The sequence below is a fragment of the Crassostrea angulata genome, chromosome 6, assembly GCF_025612915.1.
Source record: "Crassostrea angulata isolate pt1a10 chromosome 6, ASM2561291v2, whole genome shotgun sequence".
NCBI lineage: Eukaryota > Metazoa > Mollusca > Bivalvia > Ostreida > Ostreidae > Magallana > Magallana angulata.
In genome coordinates, this window is record NC_069116.1 from 28,420,266 (window position 1) to 28,437,165 (window position 16,900).

Sequence of the window (16,900 nt, forward strand, 5' to 3'; positions counted from 1 at the left end):
GGGGCATCCAAGGTGTCTTTTTTGGTAATTTTACTACATGTATGTGAATTCAATAAGCTTGGATTGTTTTAGGGCCTACCTGGGACCTAATCCTCTCTAGGTCCGCACATGAGTTACTGCAAATTTATCACAAGGTATTATTAATTTCATGTTAAACCATTTCACTATGACAGAAAGTGGATTCTATGCCTTTTAAAACACTTTGGGATAGTAGCAGTATAATGTGTTGCTACTCGTAATTTGCTGTAGCTAACATGTACGTAAAATTGCATCAGTGTTGTGTCTATGTTTGATGTAGATTTAGTTGGGCTTGTAAAATAAATATCAGGACACCTAAAATGGTTCTTGCTGTTAAACGTCTTTATAATACATTATAATATAATGTCAGTATGTCATTGTAAATGCTACATGTCAGTAAATTGTCATAAATTACATGTCATTTATTCTTTGTAAATACTTATATAGTCCGCTACAGTTTGTGACATGGTAAACATCAGTATGTATGCCAGTAGGTCACCTAAATGAGAGTAAATGAATGCATTGGCACATCTCCTCTCTGTAATAGCAAGATTGCATACAAATTTACATGTCAGTGACGTACCATACAACACTGACTAATACCTCAACATGTCAGTAAATATGATATTTGAGATACTTGCATTTCAGTACCGACTTAGACTTAGTATATTTTTCATACTCAGATCTGAGCCAGGATTTTTTCCGAGGGAAGGGGTGGGGGTGAATATGGTTACCTTTCATCCCTACCGTTTGTCTTACCTAACTTTTACATGACAGCATACCATCTTACAATACACATATTTCTGAATGTCTTAAAATATGTCCAGCAAAATATGATGGAACATTTTAATCTATGCGTTTGGAAGCCATCTTTAAATATTATTCGGACATAAAAAAATCCTTTCAGATACATGTCATATATACTGAATATATCTTTTTTTAATAAAAATACTAAACAATATACCAAGTATAGAAAATTTGTTTATTGCATCTTCATAATTTTTCTAAATACACATACCGGTAACAATAATTTCATAGGGATTTTCCCTTTTCAAGTACATGCTGAAGAACTTACTCATTTTCACCACTTAATATGTTAAAAGACCTTTTCCTGCTTTTGATATACCGGTACATGAATACACTGAAATGTAAACCTTCCCAATGCAGAGTGTTCTGACATATATAGAGCTACCAGTATGACATTTAAAACAAAAGCCAACAGTCAAATATCCTATATGAACAGGTAATTACAATTACATGTTAGAAGTAACTACCGAAGCTTTTTTTTTCCAGATATAACCTTTATGAGTAATCTTTTAAGCCATCACAGCATAAAAAGAGCTGAGGAAACTAGTTTTCATTGGAATATAAATCTATTAAAAATTGTTTGTAACATCACAGAACAGAAAAAAATCCTAACTTTTTATATACATGTATATCCCCGATTATTTCTTTTTGACATTGTTTCCTTTGTCTGTGGTGCTGGAAGAGGATGTTGCTGATGATTTGACGACTCTGAAATGTTTGGGTTCCACAGACTGGGCTTTCATTGCAGTTTCATGTTCAATGTTTGCTTTGATACTCCTCTCCAGTCCCTAAAATTGAACAAAAATATAATGATGTTCAGGGTCATTTTAGATACTGTAGATTCCTTATTTTATGTGTATTTGATTCCTTGACTCCTCCATTTTGTATGAAATTGCAAGACTAAAAAATCGTGACCACTGAATTTTTATACTTATTTCTCACAGGTCTCAACTCTCATAACATAAAAGCGAGATTTTAAAATCTGCAAGGGGTGCTTCTCGCAATTATACATGGATAATAATTCCTCGCATTTATTTAGGAATCTACAGTATGTCAGATTATTTTATTTACCAAATATATTATCATACATAAAATAAGGGTTCTTTCCATTCATATGAGATTTATGATGCACGAATAAATATGACAGTTTTATAGTACATGTAGCTCTTTAACTTTTTGTTTTTCTTCGATTTCAATTTTAAAATATTTGCACTTCTTTTCATAATTATTTATAAAAGTCATATCATAAACACACCATTTTAAAGGACAGTGACGTTTAATGAAACTGTAATGGGAAGTGAAATACATGTACAATTATAACAAGTCTTTTAACTGATACTCCTTTTTTTAAAATGCTAATTACATGCCTTTTTTATGCCAACATATCACTGAGGCATAGCATATAGTGTTTCTTATATCCATCCATCCTTAATTAAGTCGTGCTTCACAATCAAACCATGTTACTATGTTATTGTAACAATGTAATTTTCTTAACTTTCTAAAGCATCCTTTTTGATGTGTAACAGGATGAAAGAAATAATGACGAACTACATCAGAATTTGAACCCAAGCCCCCTGAATCTCTAGTCAGGTGGTCCATTCACTGAACTATCTGGAGCCGGTATTCGAACTGGTCGGACCATCACTTTCCTCCACCCTTAAATGATTATTGCCCTTTGTATACAAAACTCATTTCCTGGCAGGAGTGAAACTGTCAGTTCCCGGGATTTTCACAGCACCAAATGAAACAGGATGGAAGATATAATGAGGAATGAGGGACCACACAAAGAATCAAACCCAGGCCCCCTGAATCTCTAGTCGGGTGCTCTATCTATAGGAAGAATAATCTTACTGTGACCAGGCTATGCTTAGGTGAGTCAAGTCACAGTTATGAATAAGAATTAATCTAGCTGTCCCATACACAAGCAGCATAACAGTCACGAAGCAGATCTGCTTCACATTGATTTAAAGTCTGCTAAAAATAATCAGCAAGGGAAAGATGCATATTCTAATGTTAAAACAGATCCACATGTCACCTGTCATTTTGACGTTAGAACATTTTATCTCCTCTATTTGAACCAGACGTCTGTCAATCAGAGATGACAGATGCTGAACTGAATAAAAAAATTCTGATAATGACTTTCTGTGGCTCATCTTCACTAGTCAAGGGTGTATGATCTGCTCCAGAGGAGATATATATCATGAACCATAAGCATAAGCTGCATGTCTTATTATTTGTCTTTAATGATTCTATGATTTAAAATGTTAACTTATAATAATTAACTTCAGCAATAATTGCTTTCATGCCGATTCCGGCTACAATTGTTGGCCACTGGGTTGATTTATAAACTCGACATACCTTTTTTATTTTATTTGCTTCTATTTGTTTTGTCTTTTTCGGGGCAATCACTCGAGCTTAAATAAAGAAAAATATTAATACAAAACACATGGCATGGAAATTTGATCGGGTTTGAAATACCGACATTAATAATATGAAAATTATCGAAATAAAAAAGTAGGGTTGTTTAAAACATTGTAAATTACTAATTATTAAATATTTCACCTCCTCTCTTTGGTCCTGAGTTCTTATGTTTATGACTTTGTTTTCCTTTGACTCCTTTCGGAAGACTTCCCTTGGACTTGAATTTTCCTTGCGCCATGTTTACAGGGCGATTCCAAAGTTAAGGGTGTTTCTCGTTGAAAAATTTCGACGAAATAAAGATTCAAATCCCTTATTGATCGATATTTGTAAGAAATTAAGTATTAAAAATAGCTTTGTGTTAAATTTTTTTGATTATGGTGTATCTAAAGCATTGTTTGATAGTTTGTCAGTTAACAACTCCTTAAACCTAATACCCCCTTTCGTAAAATGAGTCAGTCGAAATTCAGGAAAAATAAGATGGAAACAGAATTGTGAATTGTGAAGCTTTGGTAAGTATTTTTATAGTGCAACAAATTTAGAAGAGTGTTTTATCGGAAGTAATAAATTAGTAAATGTCTTGCTCGACATTTTTTTTTGTTTCAGTATAGTGGAATGTTCGTTTGTCCTTTACTCAGCATCAAGGGATAGGTTAGATGTGTATTTCATTATTTGATTTTATATCGACTTATTGCTCAGCTACTGCAATTTAAGTATATGTACTGTGATCGAATATAACGTATAATTTATGAGTTTTGTACATCTATGTAAGCAACTCAACCAAAACTGATCGATACTTGATTTTAAAATAAAATGTTAACTCATTGTCGACACCCAAGGGTTTTCTATCCGTTACACTATAACTGTACAGTGTAACGGATAGAAAACCCGTGGGTTCAGACGATGAATTAAGCTATATAACGTCATATCTATGAAATGTTTTATCTATATGATAACATAAGAGCTAACCTACATGTACAAATATATTTATATGAATTTAAATGCCAATTAATATTCACGGTTGAGAATAAAAGGAAATTAACCATTACATTAAAATCAGTGGATGCCAATGAAACAATTTGATTTCTGAAAGATCTGTTCGATCATTGATAGCGTTATATAGCATTGAATTTAACTGCATGTAAGTCACTGCTGTATAGTTTTATGGTGTTTCTTTGTTGTTTTCGTATAGTTCTGTACTAATATGTGATGCAGCTTTAACACTTATTTTATTTTTCTATTTCAAGATTTTAAAGCCTGTAATGTGAAAAGGTGGTAGAAGAAGAGGAAACGATATGGCAGAGACTAAAGAAACCATAGTTGTTAATGGATCCATGGAGCAGAAGACAACAGTGAGACGCATGCAGTCAGCAGGAACATTCGCCAGTTCATGTATGTCGAAACCTGGAGACGCACCTCAATTTGATCCGTACAAAACTCTGGAAAGGTCCCAGTCGGAAGCAGCTCTGCTAAAGAACAGACACAAGGATGTAACAGAGGAGGAAGGATTCGGGGAGACATACTCAGAGCAAGAGATGGGAGCTGAAGGGTTGGACCTAGGGGCTCATAATGTGTCTGAATGTTCGAAGGTGTACCTTGATTTGTCCACAGCTGAAGCTTATGAAAATGCCAATGAACATATTCTTTATCCTACTTCACTTTTTCGTACTGGCTCAGGACGTCTGCTAGAGACAATTCCCCAGGATGAGGAATTGCAGACAGACGATGTTCGATTTAGTCTAATGGGAGAAAGGTCTGTCTCTACTGAAAGTAATTCCAGCGCAAGTAGTTTGGAAGAAAGGACCTCTAAGTCGCATATTAAATCGCTGACAATCAAAGAGGAATCTAGTCGATGTGTCGTTTCTAGTTCTTACTCTAAAGTGGGCAAAAGGTCACCTGATTACACCACTAAAGCCAAAACTAACATGAAGTCTACCTTTCAGGCCTTCTCTTTGAATATAAAACAGAAGATCAAGCAACTTCAGATGGGATCCATTCAGGAGCAGATACAGTCGATGAGGGAGATAAGTGTCATTATAGATCAGGCTTGGGCCATTCCAAGCTTTGGGCGTGATCTAGCCTATGGCTTATGTGACATTCTGAAGAATGAAAAAGCACTTGATATCATTGTTAAAAACTGTGCATCACAATCCAGTGATTTGATGAGAGCCTCTGCTAAATTGCTGGACAAGGTTCTGACCACTGGGAACAGAAAGCGGGTAGCAGAGATTGGTCTAGAAATTGTGGTGAAAATGGCCATTTCATCTAAAGGAGAGACTGAAATGGCTAGAGTTGTCACAGGTATATTAGAAAGTCTCTTCAAGATATCTGAGGATGTCTGCGCAAAGCTGATATCCCTGGGAGGACTAGATGTCATAGTGTACTGGTGTAGATGCAACGACCGATCAACGCTTCGACACTGCTCTATGGCAGTAGCCAACATGGCATTGTATGGGGGCAAAGAGAACCAGGAAGAGATGACCAAGCATAAAGTCCCAGAGTGGCTCTTCCCTTTAGCCTTCAATGATGATGACGGTGTCAGGTACTATGCGTGCCTGGCCATCTCCATTTTGGTGGCCAACAAAGAGATTGAGACAGTGGTGAAGAACTCAGGTACGCTAGAGGTGGTGCTGCCCTTTCTTACCAGTCACACCCCAAGCCAGTTTGCTCGCATGGAACTGTCCCACCAGCAGGGCCGCTCCAAGGACTGGCTGAAGCGACTTGTGTCCCTGCTTTCCAGCAAGAGAGAGGAGGCACAGGCCTTGGCTGCATTCCACTTTGCCATGGAGGCTGGAATCAAGATGGAGCAAGGCAAAAAGGATGTAAGCAATTATATACAAGAGTCCTTATACATGTTGCTTGCTCCTCATTACTTATGCTATAAATTATTTGAAGAGTGTAACCTTTAATGAATGATTAAGTGTAACAAAAGCTGTTCATTGTTTTGTTTTGTTTTTTTAAAAAAAGACTGTTGGAAAATCACAATAAAAATTTTGAGTTGAATTGTAGGTATTCTATGAAATTGGAGCCATCGAACCATTGAAGCGCCTTGCAAGCAATCCCAACCCTACAACCTCCAAGCTAGCTTCTGAGGCTCTGAAGACAATTGGTGAGGAGCTTCCTCACAAGCTGTCCCAGCAGGTGCCTATCTGGACTGTAGAAGATGTAGTCTTTTGGGTAAACAGAGTAAGTTTGAAAGGAAAACCTCCTGTATTTCTTTTCATCTCTGTACGCAGGTAACAACTTTCTTTATCAAATTTGTTCAACTTTGAATGAGTGGATGTTAAAATAAATTTGAAGCATTTGCGTAAAAAATAATATATGGTACCTCCGACTTTTTGTAACTACCAAGGCTTATGCAGGAATGCAATATTTTGTTAAACAAATTTTAAAATTATGATAACCATTCACATATCAAATGTTTAAAATCTGAATTATTGTAAATTGTAGACGGGATATGAGGAATTTGCCGAGTGCTTCTCCAAGTGTAAGGTGGATGGGGATCTATTACTCACCTTGAATGAAGATGACCTTGCCTGCAGTGTTGGAATGAAATGCAAGATCACTCAGAAAAGGTTTGAATAAAATGAGGCATTGTTATATTCACTTACTTTGTACTAGTTTTATCTTACTAACAGTCATATATGCCAACTTTCTGGGCTTTAAATTTAGTCACTTGTTCCCTGAAATAACTTCGGTGTTTGTGATCTGTAGATTTCAAAGGGATGTCAAAGACTTGAAGATTAAGGCTGACTACACATCATGTGATCCAACTGGGCTCAGTGATTGGCTGCAGGAAATTGCTTCTGAGCATAGACAATATACCTACTGCCTTGTTAAAAATGACATTGACAGAAACTTCCTGATGCTGATGACTGACCAAGATCTAAAGGATTGTGGCATAGTCAATAGCATACACAGAAAGAAAATCTGCCAAAAGATTTCAGGTAGCGTTGCAGTTGTATACTTCACCATTTTACAAGTATATTTTTTTTAACATTGATTAAGAGAAAAGCATGTTAAAGCTTTGCTAATTTCTTTATTCATTTTCTTTCGATGGGTTAAATTGTAAAAAATAGTCAGAATTATTATGTTTGGTTTTTTTTGTTAAAATTGCAGGTAATTTATAACCTTTTCTTTCTTGTGTGAATGATGTTTTATTTTCATGGTGTATCTAAAGTTTTCCTCACACGGTGACTTTGTGACAATTTTTCTTTGATTTGCTTGATTTATATGTATTTATTTAGGGCCTAACTACATTCATCTAATTGAAGCAGAGGTATTGATGTGATTCTTTAACTGTTACACTCTGGTGGTAGAGGTCAAAGGTTTAATGCTAACAAATGAAAGGCAATCAAATCTAGAGGAGGGTAACACCATTACTGTTTTAAATGCTACCATTGTTCAAAAAGTTTTTATACCAACATTTAAGAACTAGGTGTACATGTATCCTAAGCCAAATATACATGTATTTTGCCAGAAAAAAATTACATGCTTTAATTGATTTCAACATCATGTTGAATAGTAATGGTAGGTCCAAAATTAAAATAGAATTACGGTAATATTCTCAAAAAGCATTTTTTTTTAATAGAATAATAGAAGATGTCACAAAAGCTGATTTTTTAACAGTAAAACCATAAAATATGCAATAATTGCAAACTTATCAGTTAAAAAAACCTTATCTTTGACATTATTACTAACAGAAAGTGGCGTAACATTAAAAATTAATTTTGTTGGAAAGATGTTTTCTATTTCTAATAATTTTGCAAAACCTTTCAGTACTACTATAATCATGTACATGTAATTTTGAAAATGGATCAAATTGGGGCCAAGTTACTGGGTTACGCTACTCATAAGGATAGTTTTTTGTGTAAAAATACATGTAGCTGAAAATGATGTTAAACTTTTATGCTGAATGTTATACTGTTCAAATATTGCCTTGTTCCGCCAGGTCATACCTATTGCACTAGGGAAACTGTAACTCATTGGATATGGACTGGTAAATATCTTCTTCCCACCAAGCTCCTTCACACTTAATTAGATAATTTCTCACAGAACTGTAGTTGTTTTTAGAATTTCGATCAAGATTCATATCATTGCTAAAAGCACAAATTTTAATATTCTCAAAGACTATTTCAATATACATGCAACTATTCCAACAGTTTGAAAAAAGTAAATTAGTGTTATTGAGAACAATAACTTCTTTACAAGTGCAAAAATGACCAGCATTATTCATGTACCGGTAATGCTTCACAAAATTTTAGCTTGCACAAATGTTGATCAACTCCCTATTTATAGTATTAATAGTTTCTACTGCCAAGGATTTCCATGATCCGTCTGGATTTGATTGCCTTTTTACGTTGATCGTATTAACACGCTCTTGGTCAGTGTGATGTTTCTTCTCTTTCCTATGCTTTCACGCAGAAGACTCCCCATACAATGTACAACTAACTGAACAAGGTAAAATCACTGAATGTCATTATTATGAACAATTTTCCCTTTTTAAATCACTAGCAGATCAATCAGGGTGTTAATTAGAGAGAAGAACACCTTAATGGGATTCATTCTCCTAATGACTTATGATTGATGTAATATTCAAAATTTGCATGATGGCTTCTTTTTGTTGTATATTACGTAAATTGAGTTTTAATGTGATGCTGTGAAACTTTAAGTATCGAACCTTTTCCTTTCTTTCAGAACCTTCTGGTTTTAGTTTCTGTCTTGACGTTTTGTTTGTGGTGACACTATGCCTTATAAAATATAGAACTTTCCCAGTTACATGTTGATAATCATAAAGTGTTAAAACATATGGTTTCAATTAACATGATTTAATGAAAAATTATTCATGTTATTTCATTTTACAATGATTTTATTTTTATTTAAAAAAAATAAGAGGGGGGGGGGGGGCAACTGTTTTTCCTCTATGATGAAAAAGTCTTGCTACCTTGAAATAGTTTGATGGAATTTACCTTATTCTCTTTTGAGAAGTGGACAGGCATAGCCTACATCCACATGTGGATGTAGGCTATGCCTGTCCACTTCTCAAAGGAGAATAGAATTACCTTTAATATGAACAGGTTGTACATTGTAAATGGAGCTTGTTAATGTCATTGCAATTTTATGACTAATTGTATAATCAGAGAAACTTAAATACATGTTTTACATACAAATATATCTCATAAATGAAGATAACATATGTTTATAATCCAATACCTGACCCATACCTGTGTATGTCTCCCCATGGAGTTCAATGTTATACATGTATAATATGATAATTATCTTCATTATACAAGTAAAGCTGTAAAGCTACAACATTCAATATCAAAAAATTTATTGTTAAGTAATCATACCATCTTCCATTTTTGTATTTATAGTTAAGTTAACTTTATATTTTGGTTGCGGGTATATTGTCTTCAGTTTCAATGTTTTTGTGTATAATATTATTTTGATAAGGAAACCATATATGTAGAGATCTCTATTTAATGTCAAGTACGTCTTCATTTAGTCTAATTACCAGTACATCTTCATTATATTGTCTTCTATATTTTCATAAACATTTACATTGGACAAGTACATGCATTTTTAAAAAAAAAAAAAGTATTATGAAATTTCAAGTGTGATACTGAATTTCTGTAATCTGTTATCATCTTCAACATGCAGACTTGGAAAGAGAAGTTGTGAAGAGGGGTGTATATAGAATAAAAGCAAAGATATTAAATTCTGTGACTGTAACTAATAAAAAATACTTAATAAATGCTTTGAGAAAAACAGAAGAGAAATACAACTGTAAATGTTACAATAATATTTCATTTACATGTATGAAAGATCTTTAATTTGAAAGCTATCGAGAATAAATGACAGCTAGGTATCGATTGATTACAGACACTAGATCCTCTGAGAGTAGCAACGAGAGTGTGGAGTCTATGGACGGGTCGAGTGCTGCTGTCACACGACCTATTGATGTCTTCATCAGCTACCGCCGAGTTAATGGCTCTCAACTGGCCAGGTCAGTACAACTAGGTTCCTAGTCCTTACCTGGACAGGCTGATATATTGATTGAAGTTAATTAATCAGCAGTACTCTTGGACTCTGTAATGTTAAATTAAGGGCCAGTCTTTTTGGGGGTTCTCCATTACAGTGTAGCCTATAAAGCTATCATGTTTATGTTTCCCATTTTATCAGGTTTCATATGATCAAGTTTTGCATTTGTTTTCATTAAATAATGTTATGACTTTATGCCTTTGACTTTCTTATTTAAAAATGAGTCACTACATGTAGTAGATTATTAAAAAATTGTGTTGAGATGAACTTACCACTTATTAATTCACAGTGTCATATTCAGTAAAGGATGTTGTAGAAATTCTTCTTTTAGTTAATCAACAATCAGTCACTATGCTCAATGACAATAAATTGGAAGTCATTTGTATGTATTGCAAAGGTCTTTGATTTATTAATTGAACAAAGGTACCAGGTAATATCATAACAAATATTTATTACAGTCTGTATGTATGTTTTACAACTATATGATAGTAACAGTATGTATGTTGTCTTTTGCAGTTTGCTGAAGGTTCACCTCCAGTTACGCGGGTTCTCAGTCTTCCTGGATATTGAGAAACTGAAGGCGGGAAAGTTTGACGAGAATCTCCTCAGTAGTGTAAAGCTGGCCAAGAACTTCATCCTGGTCCTGACCCCTAATGCCTTGGATCGGTGTATGGGGGACGATGAACAAAATGACTGGGTGCACAAGGTATGTTAATGTATAACGTCTTAATATAAAGTACTTTTGCGGATACATTTCATATAGTTCATGTTAAAATTCCACTAAATATTGGAAAGTTATTTTTCTTTGCATTGAAATGGAATTTTATTTTTTGTAATGAAAATTATAAAGAACATAGACTTAATATCATATGATTTTTTTTTATCCTGGAACAAAATATACAAACTTTTTATTAATCAGTTTTCTGCTCGTAAATTGATTTTCTTATTTGATATGCTTATTTCTTGTTAATTTTTTTTTTTCAAAAAGTAAATGCAGATCTTTTCTCCTTTGAGTTATTGTTAAAGAGCAGAATTTCATTTCATTCCTTGTTGTATGTCGGTGTTTGTACAGGAGATAGTTGCTGCCATGGAATGCGGCTGTAACATTATTCCACTCCTCGACAATTTCCACTGGCCACAGTCTGAAAAACTTCCTGAAGACATGAGACAAATCACATTCTTTAACGGAATTAGGCAAGTTGTTTTGATTTCACTTTCTTAAGATACTATAGTATTTTCATTAAGAAACTTTTTCAAGCCAGTGTTATATAAATGTACGAAAGACGAATAGTGCCACATAAAAAATATTTTTATCTCGTTATTACGAGAAAAGATCTCGTTATTACGAGTTAATTTTCTCGTAATTTCGAGAAAAGATCTCGTTATTACGAGTTAATTATCTCGCTAAACGAGAAAAGATCTCGTTATTATGAGTTAATTTTCTCGTAATTACGAGAAAAGATCTCGTTATTGCGAGTTATTCATCTCGTTATAACTAGAAAAGATCAAGTTATTACGAGTTAATTATCTCGTAATTATGAGAAAAGATCTCGTTATTACGAGTTATTTATTTCGTAATTACAAGAAAAGATATCGTTATTACGAGTTAATTTTTTTGTAATTACGAGAAAAGATCTTTTCAAAATGGCGCGTTTCATTATTCTATTCTTTTTATGTCAAGTGTATGAACTACTGCAATGTCTTGTATTATACACATACTTAGCATAATCATCGCTTAGTAGCATAAACAGAATTTGATATAAAATCGGACCAATCAGTTTTAACGAAATTTCAGAAGAAGGACCAAAGCAGGTTGATTGATGAATTGATTATTGATTAGAGGGATACATGTAATTTGTTTTCAGACTCCAAAATGTTGATATACAAAATCAATTATTTTCAATATACATATAGGTTGTGTATGAACACAATTCAGGTAAAGCCTGTATATCAATGATTGAAACTACATAGTCATTAAAGTCAACTGTAACAATATAATTGTGTTTTTACAACAAGCCACCTGGTATTTACTTCGGAGTGGGATTATAATATATAAGATGAAAAGAGAATTACATGAAGTTCTTTCCACTTACTCATATAAGTTAAATGTCAAATCTGATCATTTTATTTTAAAATTAATGAATAATGTCCGTTGTTATTTTAACAATAATCAGAATTGAATTAATGTTTATGGAAAGAGTGAAGTCGACTTGGAGGTGTTTTCAGAAATGCACCATTTATATAAATCTTTTTTCGTAATAACAAGATCTTTTCTCGTAATTACGAGATCTTTTCTCTTTATTACGAGATCTTTTCTCGTAATTATGAGATAATTAACCCGTAATAACGAGATCTTTTCTCGTTATAACGAGATAATTAACTCGTAATAATAAGATCTTTTCTCGTTGTAAGGAGATAATTAGCTCGTAATAACGATATCATTTCTCGTAATTATGAGATAAAAATATTTTTTTAAGTGGCCCTATTCGTCTTTCGTATAAATGGAACAAACTTGATTTATATTTATTGATATTATTCTTGTGCATTGAGATCATGTTGATTTATGATACTTATTTGACATTCAAATGAATAAAATATATTAGACCCAAGCCCAGAGACACAGAATCATCTTTCAGAATGAAATTATAAGATTCTTAACTGTTTTGAACAAATTCTTAGGGAAAAGTTTATATGCACGTTTCTGAATCAATTTGTGGTGAAATGAATATTGTTGTGTCCACAATTGTAGATGGATCCATGATTACCAAGATGCATGTGTCGACAAACTAGAAAAGTTTCTACGTGGAGAAATTAACGCCAAACACAAAAGAGCAGCCCTCTTCCAGATGGGTTCCTCATCGGAGGGTCTGGTAGAAGGTGGAAAGTACACATCCAGTGGAGAGAGTAGTCCCAGCGTGGATGTATCGCCCAATCGCGATGTCTCTTACAGTAGTTGATGGCTTTGTGGCGACCTGTTGCCGATATGGGCACACCGATACACTGTTTCTTCACCAAACATTTACAGTGTGCATGTAGCATGTGTCTACCAATATCACTAATCTTTAACAAGGCTTGACAAGAATGATTTTTTTCCTTTCGCTCACTGAATGAAAATCAACTCCATGTACTAAAAAAAACAACTCCAAACAAAGAAAATTGGAACATAATAATGATTGATTGATATGGAAATTTTGTACATCAGGGCATATATACCGATGCATTTTTATACAGTCCATCTTGTTTGTAAAAAAATTTCCACAATTTTGACCGAAAATACTCCCTCTCATATGTACCAGTAATGTACAGACATGCAGTGTGCTGTAGAAGTTATTGACAATCAGAGCTGCAATGTATAGATTCCAATATTACATGCAGTTCTTTGCTTCAACTTAACGAGTTTATCGTAAAAACATTCATTTAAAATAATCTAAAACACATTTTACACAATTCTGTCTGATTCACCCAATGTTTACATGTTTACATTGTAGTATTTTGCATTAAGTGACCCACTTATTGTACATGCACATGTGATTGCATTTTACGTGTAGAACAGAAACAAACTGCTTCTTGAATATGATATGTTACTCACTCTGCATAAAAGTTCACAGTAAATTCACATGTATCATGTCGCAGGATGAAATATTCATACTTTTGTTCAGATAATGTTGCTGAATACAATATACATGATGAGTTATGAGAAACATTCTTTACATATACTTATTACTTATACATATAAGTCCAGGAAATTGTCTAGATGAAACTGCAAAAGGGTTGCAATCCAGAAAAATTGGCACCCACGAAATGTGTAATGAATACACAGAAATCAGCACAACTGTGTCATGGGGAAAATATTTCAATGTTCACTTTTTTCTTGAAAATTTTTATTTTTTTGTTGTGTATCATGCATAATACTGATAGTTTCACCAAAGATTTTCAGTCCATGCAAATTAATTGTTAGGGTCTTCCGTCTTCAACGGAAGGAAAGATAAAAAATCTGTTTTTTCAACTCTTTGCTTTTTATATATTTTTCTAATTGGTTGATAGAGACTCTTTTACTGATTCAGAATATGTAATTTGTTTTGAAATCAATTGATGTGTTCCCGAGATATTAAGCATCAAAGACCTAAAGCGAGAGTCCGAGTAGATCAGTTGTTAGAGTCGTGGACATGTGCCCAGGCCACCAAGGTTCAAGCTTCGGGTGCCGACATTTTGTTCCCTAATTTTTTGAGTTGATTATCAATTTGGTCTTAAAAGTGAAGGATTTTATCTCATTTACTCAAAAATCGGACGGAAGACCCACTCGTTGCTTGCAACGAGAACGATCTAGTTCTTTATATTATTGTTACACTGCTCCATAGGCTCAGCCAGTTAAAATAGGGGAGATCACTGATGAATCAGTATAATGAGGCTATTAATACTTACAATTTTTATATGTGTTAGCATTTACTGAAAATAGGGAAAAATAATAGGTGTAGCTTTCTTACAATAAATAGGTCTAAAAAGGAATTTTAGATGAATCCTTGGTCAATCCTATTACAATCAGATCCTTGATCTGCTCCTTATTTTTTATTGGTGCTTCACAAAAATCACCTTGTGTAGCGACAATAAAAAATAATAGAATTTTTGTTAAGTTTTTTTTTTTTAGTTTTGATAATCACTATCGATTGTTGAAGCATTTTATTGAAACAAACTATACTGTGATACATGAGCTGTATGTGTTTTTAATGTGATACAATTGATTATACAATCTCAAGTTTTATTTCTGTGTGTTCTTGAATGTGTAGTTAAACACAATCTGAAGTTTTGTGGAAAGGTCTGTAGATTTCATGCTTTCTTCAATTCATCTTTAAAACCTACATGCGCATGTAAAATGTATGATTTTATGAAACACAGACACATAAACTTGCCTGTATCAGAAAGGTGGAAAGTTTGATAGAATGGAATTAAAGCTACTAAATGAATAATATTTCAGTGACTGTGTATATAACATGTACCAATAAACATGTCCCAAAATTTTGTAAATGCAAAGAAAAATTATACAAAATTACACCAGGTACTGACACTAACCTTTGTCATTATACCCTTTGTTTTTGTATAAAGTGTGCAATATAAAATGTGAATATGTCCTCAGAATAAATTTGATTGAATCTCCAAGTAATCTGAGCTGTTGTAATAGACATTGATTTCTTTTCTAATTTTAATTTTTTTTTTTACTTCTGAAGAAAGACAAAAATTATTTATTTATTTATCCTTGAGTTTGAATGAGATTTTTGTATTTTGTTTCAAATTTTGTGAATCAGGTTGAATTTGAGTAAGAGATGGAAAGATGTCAGATTGATTTTCCAACTCTGCAATATACAATTGCAAGTAACTCTTTTGATTGACAAAAGCATTACATTGTAATGTATTGAAATAGCCTCAGCATATTATGTTTATTTTATGTTTTCTGATTTTGTTTTGTTTTATGAAAGAATTATGTTGACCATTATGAAGATTATGTTCAGGTATATCTCAAGATTCCTTGCAAAATGGTTACTGGTATATTTTACTTTTAATCAATTTTTTTTTTATTTGAGATTATTTTTTTTTTATTTATATCATAGCATTGACGTGTTTCATCATACATTACTTGATATTATTTTTGGCAGTAGAAAATTAGATATTAATTCAATTTTTTGTTAATTGATTTTACTTAAAAGAACTGTGTTCGTTTTTTTTTGGTTTTGTAAATGCAGAATTTTTTTATTGTTTTGTTGTTCATATGAATGCACTTAATTTTTCACAGTTTTCGAGAAATTTTCCGCATGCATTTATGTGAACCACTTACATATTTAAGTGCCGTAATTTGAAACAAATCTACATTTTATATTTTTTGTTTTCTTTTTTATAATATGCTTATTTTGACTTGAGTTTTATGGCCATCTTTTATGACCCTGACCTTTTTACACACTAGTTTTGAACAGAGTACTGAACTAAACAGGTTGAGAGGACGAGATATTTACTTTTTTTCATAATGACATATATTGTCCAACCAATATTGTGGGAGTATTTTATTGAAGGTCAATATCACCATTAAAATGCATATAGTACCTGGCCATAATGCGTAAAATTAACGACTTGCAAATTTACTGGTTTAAAGGTTGTCAGATTTTATGACAATGTAAACTTTAGGTAATGTTTGTGCAATATCTTGAAAGCACTTTGCTTTAAATTATAAAACATTTTACAATAACTGCTTCGGTTGAATTTAAGTGTCAGAAATGACGTTCTTTGATCTTGGTTGAAGATTTAACAAGGTGATCGCTATGTGCACAATTTCGGCATTGCAAATCCACTCAATACCTTGAGAATTCATTGCTTTAGGTAATGTTTATGCAATATCTTGAGAGCTTTTAGCTTTTTATTACAAAAAAGAAATATCATACAAGTATAACCTTAGATTGATTTTAAGCGTCAGAATATGACGTTCTTTGATCTTGAATAAAAAAGTAAGATTTACAAGGCTCCTGCTTTGTACATGTACATCCATTCGGTACCTTGAGAATTCATTGCATCATAATTTATCATTCTACTCAGGTCAGCTAATATAAGCAGATAATACTTTGGGGGTTTTGGT

The 16,900-nt window shown here is 33.1% G+C and overlaps 2 protein-coding genes across 4 annotated transcripts; one reads left to right on the forward strand and one right to left on the reverse strand.

The window, feature by feature from the left end:
• Positions 1 to 981: 981 nt before the first annotated feature.
• LOC128188833 (leydig cell tumor 10 kDa protein homolog) lies at positions 982 to 3,538 on the reverse strand. Its single transcript, XM_052860114.1, has 3 exons — positions 3,388 to 3,538; positions 3,184 to 3,239; positions 982 to 1,613 (listed from the first exon to the last, which is right to left on the reverse strand). Exons 1-3 carry the CDS (start codon positions 3,482 to 3,484, stop codon positions 1,464 to 1,466), a joined length of 303 nt encoding a protein of 100 aa, XP_052716074.1. The 5' UTR covers positions 3,485 to 3,538; the 3' UTR covers positions 982 to 1,463.
• A 957-nt stretch (positions 3,539 to 4,495) lies between these two features.
• Positions 4,496 to 16,150, forward strand: LOC128188644 (NAD(+) hydrolase SARM1-like). Of its 3 annotated transcripts, XM_052859816.1 has the most exons (9): positions 4,496 to 6,065; positions 6,253 to 6,429; positions 6,694 to 6,818; positions 6,958 to 7,190; positions 8,668 to 8,703; positions 10,126 to 10,249; positions 10,801 to 10,990; positions 11,357 to 11,478; positions 13,034 to 16,150. In XM_052859816.1, exons 1-9 carry the CDS (start codon positions 4,539 to 4,541, stop codon positions 13,239 to 13,241), a joined length of 2,742 nt encoding a protein of 913 aa, XP_052715776.1. In that variant the 5' UTR covers positions 4,496 to 4,538; the 3' UTR covers positions 13,242 to 16,150. The 3 variants fall into 3 exon arrangements, with proteins under 3 accessions (XP_052715776.1, XP_052715777.1, XP_052715778.1); XM_052859817.1 differs by lacking the exon at positions 8,668 to 8,703; XM_052859818.1 differs by lacking the exons at positions 8,668 to 8,703; positions 11,357 to 11,478; positions 13,034 to 16,150 and adding an exon at positions 7,491 to 7,522 and having other exon boundaries at positions 10,801 to 10,939.
• Positions 16,151 to 16,900: the final 750 nt, after the last annotated feature.

Excerpts from the sequence above, each read along its gene's own strand:
- LOC128188644 (XM_052859816.1), top strand. The coding sequence starts at position 4,539 with ATGGCAGAGACTAAAGAAACCATAGTTGTTAATGGATCCATGGAGCAG. Across the intron at positions 6,066-6,252 it reads TGGAGCAAGGCAAAAAGGAT|GTATTCTATGAAATTGGAGC; the intron begins GTAAGCAATTAT and ends GTTGAATTGTAG. Across the intron at positions 11,479-13,033 it reads ACATTCTTTAACGGAATTAG|ATGGATCCATGATTACCAAG; the intron begins GCAAGTTGTTTT and ends CCACAATTGTAG.
- LOC128188833 (XM_052860114.1), bottom strand. The coding sequence starts at position 3,484 with ATGGCGCAAGGAAAATTCAAGTCCAAGGGAAGTCTTCCGAAAGGAGTC. Across the intron at positions 3,240-3,387 it reads CTCAGGACCAAAGAGAGGAG|CTCGAGTGATTGCCCCGAAA; the intron begins GTGAAATATTTA and ends TCTTTATTTAAG. Across the intron at positions 1,614-3,183 it reads AAGCAAATAAAATAAAAAAG|GGACTGGAGAGGAGTATCAA; the intron begins GTATGTCGAGTT and ends GTTCAATTTTAG.